Below are 10,974 nucleotides of genomic sequence, written 5' to 3'. Positions count from 1 at the left end.
TATACTTATAAGGCTAAAATTAAAATAGCTTTGTAAATCTTAATATCATAAGAGATTATTTGTAATGCTAGGATCCAAACCAAGAGTTCATTTGTATATTTTGCCCTGTGCCTCTCAACAGGTTTCTACCATGGGTGACAGGGGAGCAAGCAATCACTCCGAAACGACTGACTTCATTCTTGCAGGCTTCAGGGTCCGCCCAGAGCTCTACATTCTCCTCTTCCTGCTATTTCTGTTTGTTTATGCCATGATCCTTCTAGGGAATGTTGGGATGATGGCCATTATTATGACTGATCCTCGGCTGAACACACCAATGTATTTCTTCCTAGGCAATCTCTCCTTCATTGATCTTTTCTATTCATCTGTTATTGCACCCAAGGCTATAATCAACTTCTGGTCTGAAAGCAAGTCTATCTCCTTTGCAGGCTGTGTGGCCCAGCTCTTTCTCTTTGCCCTCTTCATTGTGACTGAGGGATTTCTCCTGGCGGCCATGGCTTATGACCGCTTTATTGCCATCTGCAACCCTCTGCTCTACTCTGTTCAAATGTCAACACGTCTCTGCACTCAGTTGGTGGCTGGTTCCTATTTTTGTGGCTGCATTAGCTCAGTTATTCAGACCAGCATGACATTTACTTTATCTTTTTGTGCTTCTCGGGCTGTTGACCACTTTTACTGTGATTCTCGCCCGCTTCAGAGACTATCGTGTTCTGATCTCTTTATCCATAGAATGATATCTTTTTCCTTATCATGTATTATTATCTTGCCTACTATCATAGTCATTATTGTATCTTATATGTATATTGTGTCCACAGTTCTAAAGATACACTCTACTGAGGGACGTAAGAAGGCCTTCTCCACCTGCAGCTCTCACCTCGGAGTTGTGAGTGTGCTGTATGGTGCTGTCTTTTTTATGTATCTCACTCCTGACAGATTTCCTGAGCTGAGTAAAGTGGCATCCTTATGTTACTCCCTAGTCACTCCCATGTTGAATCCTTTGATTTATTCTCTGAGGAACAAAGATGTCCAAGAGGCTCTAAAAAAACTTCTAGAGAAGAAAAATATTAGTCTTTGATTATTTCTCTTGCACCAATTGTATTGTGGCTATTTATTTAGTACACTTGTGGTCATTAATAAAAGTTACTCTCCTGAATGTCATAAAAATACTTTTAGTAGATTTTTTCATGTGATGTATGCTTTCCATATTTTACTTTTTACTCTCCAAGACATCATTAATTCTGAAAATCTTGGATATTGGAGCTATCCTGGACATTAGGGAAGTATTTTTATGATAAACCCTCTCACTGGTCTTCAACATTTTATTTCACTGAATTTATATCTATTGATTCTTGTAGCATAATGTAGAACAATATTTTTTATTTTGTTATAGTGCTTCAGCAAAATTTTGTCTGGTGTTTGTCTTTGGGATTGCCCATCCCTCCTACACACAATCATGGGTAGTTGACAAAGATGCCCAGATTATTTTTAAATAAAATATGTATTTAATTTTGTAGCTAGTTTCATTAGCATGCTAAATGTGTATTAAATTTTCACCTTGATCAAATATTTTATGTGAGCTACATAGAAAGGAAGTGCTAATAATAAGACACAAACTGTAAGTAATCTTTATACATTAATTTGGAAAACTTTATACTTCATTATTGTGGAGTCCTCTAAGGTACTGCTAGGTGCTGGGTCCCAGTGCAAAGAACTAAAATAGGAAATAGAGATCTTCAAACATTTTGAGCAATCATTCCCTCAGTTTTGATTTTCATGATTTTGTCTTGTGTTAATAATTGCTAAGGAATAATTAATAAGGGTATAGAATCAGGGAAGTCATCAAAACAGATTATGATCCAAAATTTACTTATTGATGCCTTTTCATATAGGTATATATTTGATTAACCTTATTGAATATCTGTATAATATGTTCTGGCCTTATGGTGGGCTCAGGGATAAATAACCTCATTCTTTTGGAAGTTTAAAAGTTAGTGAGATATCCAAATCCTTGGACATAAAACCAAAATCCAGACATTTTGCCAAAGGTACTCAAAGAGATCACAAAGTGGGGTGCCTTAAGAAGGTGGTTGGTAATCAGAGAAACCCTTCTTGGGCTACATGGAACATTGATCAAAGGGGGATTAGATTGAAGTCAGGAAACCTGCTACAGTGGTTTATAATATTGATGTGGGTTTAAAGGTATGCCGATATTAGTGAACAAAAGCAGATTTTTAAAACTGCAGGTAAATGAAGAGAATATACAAAAGAAGGTATGTCACCCCATTTTTGAAATTGAGTGTGTGTGTGGTCATGGTACAAATAGATAAAAAGTATTGGAGCTCTCAGAAAACCTGAAATAAAGGGGGAACTTTCTTGCCTTGATGAACATGTATAAAAAACCTACACTGAGCATTATATTAAATGACAAGAAACTAGAAGGTTTCTTGCTATTATCAGGGCAAATGCAAAGATGCCTTCTGTCATCATGTCTTTTCAATATTTTAATGAACGTGCTAGCTAATGCAACAAGAAAAGAAAAGAAAATGAAAGTGTTATGGACTGAATGGTATTCCCTCAAAATTCATGCAGTGAAGCCCTAAGCCCTAGTACTTCAGAATATGACGTTAATTAGTGATAGGGTCTTCAAAGATTTAATTGAGTTAAAATAAGGCTTTACGATAAGTCCTAATTCAATATCATTTGTGTCCCTATAGAAAGAGGAGATTAGGGCACACAGAGGGACATGAGGGATGCATGTGCACAGAACATCAACCATGTGAAGAATCAACAAGAGGGCAGCCATCTGCAAGCTGAGGAAAGAGGGCTCAGAGTAAACCAACTCTGCTGAAACCTTGATCTTGGACTTCTAGCCTCCATCACTAAGAAAATTAATTTATGTTGTTTAAGAAGCCAGTCTGTGGTGTTTTATTATGTGATCTCCAGCAAATTTATATGAATAGATCTATAAATTGGAAAAGAAGAGAAAACATTCCTTGTTTGCAGATAATATGATTATCTATGTAGAAAATTAAAAATAATAAAAAACCACCCTTCTGAAACTAATAAGTGGTTATACCAAAGTTGCTGAATATAAGGTTAATATACAAATGCCAACTTCTTTTCTACATACCAGCAATGAATATTTGGATTTTAAAATTAAGAACAGAATTCTGTAGGTGACATAAGCAAGATGGCAGTATAGTAATTTCTAGCCCTGGTTCCCTCACAGAAACACTAATTTAACAATGAACCGAAATACCTTTATGAGAATTCCAGAATGCACTTAAGAAGTTGCAGTAACCCCAGGCAATCGCAAAGCCAAGGAAAGCTACAATGACATGGGTAAGAAGAGAAATTTCACTTCGTCCACATCAGCTACTCTACCAAGCTGGCACAGCTCTGCACTAGGACAGCACCCTGCCTCATGACTTCTCCCTTGAGAACAAAGATAACAGTGGAGAATCCAAGCCAGAATCCAGTATTCTAGCTTTTCAGAGGGCTGCAGGAAGGACTAATTTCTGTCATTCTCCACTAAGAGCACTGATGGAACTAGCATAGTTTTAATTCCTGGAGGCTTCTGAGAACAAAGGAGAGTGTGTATGTGGGGTGGGAGTGGAGGTGGTTTGCTGTAGCTAGCATGGTTAGTCAGAATCAGATAAAGCCACATAACTTGAGCCTTCTACCTCAGAGGCAAGGAGAGTGGTAGAGTGTACATCTGGTTGTAGGCTTTTAGGAAGGCTGTTTAAGGAATGGAATCAGTTTTGCCTGACTAAGGATGCTGATGAGGAGCAGCATACTTTGGATACCTGGTGACCACTGAAACCAAGGCAAGACAGTACTAAAGAAAAAGAAACTAGTAATTGGTTCTGAGAAATTGCATGAACAGATTCAGAGAAGTCACATTTTCCCCCAAAAGTTTTCACATATCCCTGGAATTTCTAGCCGGGCTGATTGGGGAGGGTCTCTTATACAAAGCCAGTTTGTAAAGGCTGGTAGAGGTGGCTGTTTTTTCAAATGTGTGGGTTCCAGCGTAAAGTTGTGAGACACATGACACATATGAGACATGTGAGACACATGAAGAAAGCGATAAGCAAAGAAACAAGGCTCAAAATATTAACAAAATAAATCTTCAGTGACAATTCTAAAGATTTAGAGATATATAAAAAATTGGAGATATATAAATTATCTGAAAAGAGTTCAAAATAGCTATCATAAAAATGCTCCATGACTAAAGAAAACTATGCATGAACAAAATGAGAATATTTACAAAAGATATAAAATATAAAAAGGACCAAACAAAAATTTTAGAGCTGAAGAATACAATACTTGAACTAAAATTTACTGGAGTTTTACAGGAGACTTTACAGAGCAGAAGAAAATCAGCAACTTGAAGAAAGGCCATGTGAAATTATTCAGTAAGAGTAACAGCAACAAACAATAATAAACAGTAAAGAAAACCTAAAACACATAATCAAGTGAAAGAATATATAAATTATTAAGATTCTAGAAGGAAAAAAGAGAAGGAGCAAAAAGCTTATTTAAAGAAACAGTGGTGGAAAACTACCCAGTTCTGGGGAGGGAAACGAACATCTAGGTACAAGAATCCCAGTGGACTCCAAGTGGGATGATCCCAAAGAAATCCACACAGATAAATATTATAATTAAATTTTCAAAAGTTGAGGACAAAGAGAATCTTGAGAGCAGCAAAAGAAAAGCAACTAATCACTTACCAGGAAATCTTCATATAACTGTCAGTATATTTCTCAGCCAAAACCTTGCAGACTAGAAGAAAATAAGATGATACAATTCAAAGTATTGGAAGAAAAAAGCACCGATTAAGAATACCATACCTGGCAAAATATTTTTGAAAAATGAAGGATTAAAAACTTTCTCAGACTAACAAAAGTGAGAGAGTTCATCATCAACACATCTGCCTTTAAAAATACTGAAGTCCTTCAAATTGAAATGAAGTACATTAAACCGCAGCATGAAAGCATATGAAAGTATAAAGCTTGCTAGTAAAGGTAGAAAACACATAACACTTTGATATTGTAATGGCGACGCAAAAATAATTTTTATTCTGGTATAAAACTTAAAAGACAAGAGTACAAAAATATGTTAATGGATACACAATATTAAAAAATGTAAGTCATGATGTCCATAACATAAGGTGTATGTGTGGGAGGGAAGAATGAAAAGTGTGGAGTATTTGTATATGATTGAAATTAAGTGGTTATCAGCTAAAAATAGATGGTTATAATTGTAAGATATCTTATGTAAACCCATCCCCCCCCCCGCCACTGGTAGCTATGCCTGCAGGCAATGCCTGCTCGAATTTTAAGCCTAGCGATCCCACTTCTGTGTGAACACAGGTGGTGGGTACAGCTTCCCACTGTCCTGTGAAGCACCTGGATGGCATCACTCCTGCCACTGGTAGCCAGGCGGGCAACACCTGCTAGAGTTTCCAGCCCAGTGATCCCTCTTCTACCTGAACTCAGCCAGCAAGTTCAGCCTCCCACTGTGGTGGGAAACACCCAGACAGCCAGACACGTGACCCCACCCACCTTTTCTGCTGGTAGCCAGACAGGCAACACAAGCTAAATCTTCCAGCCCAGCAGTCCTGCTGGATGTGAACTCAGCCAGAGGGTGCAGCGCCCTTTTGTCTTGGGAAGCACTCAGATGGCAGGGCGGGTGACACCTGCTGCTGGCAATGCCTGCTAGACTCCACACACCCCTGCCTCTTGTAGCCAGGCAAGACATGCCTGCAATAGCTTTTAGCCTAGCAGTTACACTTCTGCTCGAATTTACCAAGGGGTGCAGCCTCCCATTGCCTTGGAAACACCCAGATGGCAGGGCAGGCAATTCCACCCACTCCTTTTTCTCATAATCAGATGCACCATGCTTGCTAGAGCTTCCAGCCCAGTGGTCTTGCTTCTGTCTAAACTCTGTGGGCAGGCACAACCCTGTGTTCCCCTGGAAAGCACTTGGACAGTGAATTAGGGCTGAGCTGGCAAGGATATGTCCTGCCTGCTAACTGAAGTCCCTGCATGAAGAAACCCAATGGACTAGATCACCCAACAGAAAAAAAACATGGACATGGAGACAGTAACTGGAGGGGGCTCTTTCAAGACCCAGGAGCAGACTAGAATCAAAGCCAGTCAACTGAACCCAGCTTATACTACAATCAAACTCCCGAGGGCATCAAATAAGATAAAAGGAAAAAACAAAAAACAAAACAAAAAAAACACCCCAAACACATCCTAAGGAAAGCAGCTTCAAATATTGAAGGAATATCTGCCCACACAGATGAGAAAAAACAAAAACAAAAACAACACAAGAACTCTGGAAGCTCAAAATGCCAGAGTAGAGTTCTTACCTCCAAATGACTGCAGTAGTTCCCCCAGAAATGGTTCTTAATCAGTCTGAAATGGCTGAAATGGCAGAAATAGAATTTAGAATATAGATAGGAATGAAGACCATCAACATCGAAGAGAAAGTCAAAACCCAATCCAAGGAAGCTAAGGAATACAATAAAAAGATATGGGACATAAAAGATGAAATGACCATTTTAAGAAAGAACCAAACTGATCTAATAGAGCTCAAAAACCCACTCAAGAATTTCATAATACAATCACAAGTGTTATCAGCAGAATAGACCAAACAGAGGAGAAAATCTTTGAGCTTGAAGACTGGTTCTCCAAAGTAACTCAGTCAGGCAAGAATAAATTAAAAAAAAAAATAAAGAAGAATGAACAAAATCTTGGAGAAATATGGGATTATGTAAAGGGACCAACTCTGTGACTCACTGGCATCCTTGAAAGAGAGGGAGAGAGAAATCAAGCAACTTGGAAAACATATTGAGGACATCAGCCATAAACATTTTTTCAATCTCACCAAAGAAGTGAACATTCAAATCCAGGAAATGCAGAGAACCCTTGTGAGATACTATATAAGAAGACCATTCCCACAATACATAGTCATCAGATTCCTCAAGGTAGAAATGACAGAAAAATGTTAAAGGCAGGTAGAGAAAAGGTGCAGGTCACCTACAAAGGGAACATCATCAGGCTAACAGCAGACCCTTCATCAGAAACCCTACAAAACAGAAAAAATTGAGGGCATATATTACACTTTTTAAAATAATTGTTTAACTTTTATTTTAAGTTCAGGGGTACATGTGCAAGTTATGTAGGTAAACTTGTATCATGGGGGTTTGTTGTACAGATTATTTCATCACCCAGGTATTAAGCCCAGTACCTATAAATTATTTTTCCTAATCCTCTCTCTTCTCCCATCCTTTACCCTACAATAACCACCAGGGTGTGTTATTCCCCTCTATGTGTCCATGTGTTCTCATCATCTGGTTCTCACTTATAAGTGAGAACATGCAGTATTTGATTTTCTGGTCCTGGATTAGTTTGTTAAGAATAATGGCCTCCAGCTCCATCCATGTTCCTGAAAAAGATATTATTTGATTCTTTTTTATGGCTGCATAGTATTCCATGGTGTATATGTACCACATTTTCTTTATCCAGTCTACCACTGATGGGCATTTAGGTTGATTCCTGTCTTTGCCATTGTGAATAGTGTGGCAATGAACATGCATGTGCATGTGTCTTTATAATAGAATGATTTATATTCCTTTGGGAATATACCCAGTAATGGGATTGCTGGGTAAAATTACATTTCTGCCTCTAGGGCTTCGAGGAATCACCACACTGCCTTTCACACTGGTTGAACTAACTTATACTCCCACCAACAGTGTATAAGTGTTCTTTTTCCCCACACCCTCATCAGCATCTGTTAGTTTTTTACTTTTTAAAAATAGCCATTCTGTCTGGTGTGAGATGATATCTCATTGTGGTTTTGATTTGCATTTCTCTAATGATTAGTGATGTTGACTTTTTTTTAATATTGTTGTTGGCAGCATGTATGTTTTCTTTTGCAAGGTGTCTGCTCATGTCCTTTGTCCACTTTTTAATGAGGCTGTCTTTTTCTTGTAAATTGTTTAAGTTCCTATAGATGCTGCTTATTAGACCTTTGTCAGATGCTATTTTGCAAAAATGTTCTCCCATTTTGTATGTTGTATTTTCACTCTGTTGACAGTTTCTTTTTCTGTGCAGAAGCGTTTTAGTTTAACTAGATTCCATTTGTCAATTTTTGTTTTTGTTGCAATTGCTTTTGGTGTCTTTGCCATAAAATCTTTGCCTATTTCTACATCCAGAATAGTATTGCCTAGGTTGTCTTCCATGGTTTTTATAGTTTTGGGTTTTACATTCAAGACTTTACTCCATCTTGAGTTAATTTTTTTAAAGAAAGAAATTACAACTAAGAATTTAATATCCAGCCAAACTAAGCTTCCTAAATGAAGGAGAAATAAGATCCTTTTCAGACAAACAAATCCTAAGGGAATTTGTTACCACCAGACCTTCCTTACAAGAGATTTAAGAGAGTGCTAAATTGTAAATGAAATACCATTACTGAGCACCATAGAAACATACCTATGTTTGTAGACCACTGACACTACAAAGTAACCACACAACCAAGCCTGCATAATAACCAGCTAAAAACATGATGACAGGATGAAACCATGCAATCAATCTTCACCTTGAATGTAAATGGGCTAAAAGCCCCACTTAAAAGGCACAGAGTGGCATGTTGGATGAAGAAGCAAGGCCCAACTGTGTGCTGTCTTCAGGAGACCCATCTCACATGCAATGACACATATAGGTCCAAAGTAAAGGGATGGAGAAAAAATCTACCAAGCAAGTGGCAAACAGAAACAACAACAATAATAACAAACAGGGGTTGCTATTCTATTCTAATTTCAGACAAAATAGATTTTAAACCAACAGCAATCAAAAAAGAAAAAAGAAGGGCATTACATAATAGTAAAGAATTCAATTCAGCAAGAAGACCTATCACACACACACACACACACACACACACACACACACACACACACACACACATATATATATACAAAATACAGGAGCACCCAGATTTATAAAGCTAAGTTCTTAGAGACCTATGAAGAGACTTAGATAACAACACAATAAAAGTGGGAGACTTCAAAACCCCACTGACAATATTACACAGATAATTGAAGCAGAAAAATAACAAAGATATCCAGGACCTAAAATCAACATTTGACCAAATGGGTTTAAGAGGCATCTACAGAACTCTCCACCCCAAAATAACACAATATACATTCTTCTCATCTGCACAGAGCACATACTTTAAAATAGACCAGACAATCAGCCATAAAACTATCCTCAGGAAATCCAAAAAAATTGAAATCATACCAACCACTTTCAGACTGCAGCATAATAAAAATAGAAATCAGTACTTAAAAATTGCTCAAAACCATACAACTACATGGAAATTAAACAACCTGCTTTTGAATGATTTGAGTAAACAATTAAATTAAGGCAGAAATCAATAAATTATTTGAAATGAATGAAAACAAAGTTACAATGTACCAGAATCTCTGGAATACAGCTAAAGCAGTGTTAAGGGAAATTTATGGTGCCAAATGCTTACATTAAAAAGTTAGAAAGATCTCAAATTAACGACCTAACATCACACTTGGAGAAATTAGGAAAAACAGGAGCAAACCAATCCCAAAGCTAACAAGAAGCAACAAATAACCAAAATCAGAGCTGAACTGAAAGAAATTGAGATGTGAAAACCCTACAAAAGATCAACAAATCCAAGAATTTCTTTCTTGAAAGGACAATTAAGATTGATAGATCACTAGCTAGACTAACAAAGGAAAGAAGAGATGATCCAAATGAACACAATTAGAAATGATGAAGGGGACATTACCACTACCCCATCAAAAATATAAAAAAAACCCTCAGAGACTACTATGAACACTTCTATGCATATAAACTAGAAAACCTAGAAGAAATGGATAAATTTTTGGAAACATACTACCTCCTAAGATTGAACCAGGAAGAAATTGAATCACTGACAGTCCAATAATGAGTTCTGAAATTGAACCAGCAATAAAAAATCCTACCAACCAGAAAAGCCCAGGACCAGACAGATTTACAGCTGAATTCTACCAGATGTATAAAGGAGTGCTGGTACCATTTCTCCTGAAAGTATTCCAAAAATGGAGGAAGAGGGACTCCTCCCTAACTCATTCTGTGAGGCCAGCATCATTCTGATACCCAAACCTGCAGAGGAACAACAACAACAATAACAACAAACTTAGACTAGTATCCTTGATGAATATACATGCAAAAATCCTCAATAAAATACTAGCAAACTGAATCTAGCAGCACATCAAAAAGCTAATTCCTGCAATCTTGTAGGCTCTATCCCTGGGATGCAAGGTTGGTTCAACATATGCAAGTCATAAATATGATTCACCATATAAACAGAACTTAAAATAAAAACCACATGAACATCTAAATAGATGCAGAAAGGACTTTCAATAAAATTCAACAATCTTTCATGTTAAAAACCCTCAATAAACTAGGCAGTGAAGGAACTTATCTCAAAACAATAAGAGCCACCTATGGCAAACCCATCATAGCCAACATCGTACTGAATGCGCAAAAGCTGGAAGCCTTCCCCTTGAGAACCAAAACAAGACAAGGATGCCCATGCTCACCATTCCTATTCAGCATGGCACTGGAAGAAATAATACGCATTCAAATAGGAAGAGAGGAAATCAAACTGTTTGTGTTGGCAGATGACATGTTTCTAAACCTAGAAAATCTCAGTTTGCCCAAAAGCTCTTTAAGCTGAAAAACAACTTCAGCAAAGTTTGAGAATGAAAAAAATCAATGTACAAAAATCGGTATCATTTTAATACACTAACAATATTCAAGTTGAGAGCCAAATCAAGAATGCAATCCCATTCACAATAGCCACAAAAGGAATAAAATACCTAGGAATACAGCTAACCAGGGAGGTGAATAATCTCTATCACAAAGATTACAAACACTGCTGAAAGAAATCAGA

At 37.3% G+C, this 10,974-nt stretch overlaps 1 protein-coding gene across 1 annotated transcript; it reads left to right on the top strand.

Annotated features, from left to right (window-relative positions):
• Positions 1 to 1,089, top strand: LOC105503524 (olfactory receptor 9K2). The gene has a single exon (XM_011930422.1). It carries the CDS (start codon positions 65 to 67, stop codon positions 1,070 to 1,072), a length of 1,008 nt encoding a protein of 335 aa, XP_011785812.1. The 5' UTR covers positions 1 to 64; the 3' UTR covers positions 1,073 to 1,089.
• Positions 1,090 to 10,974: the final 9,885 nt, after the last annotated feature.

The sequence above is a fragment of the Colobus angolensis genome, unplaced genomic scaffold, assembly GCF_000951035.1.
Source record: "Colobus angolensis palliatus isolate OR3802 unplaced genomic scaffold, Cang.pa_1.0 Scaffold87, whole genome shotgun sequence".
Taxonomy (NCBI): Eukaryota; Metazoa; Chordata; class Mammalia; order Primates; family Cercopithecidae; genus Colobus; species Colobus angolensis.
The sequence above is the reverse complement of the archived record's forward strand: the minus strand, read 5'-3'. Positions and strand labels throughout refer to the sequence as shown.

Coding starts and splice junctions, on each gene's coding strand:
- LOC105503524 (XM_011930422.1), top strand. CDS start 65: ATGCTAGGATCCAAACCAAGAGTTCATTTGTATATTTTGCCCTGTGCC.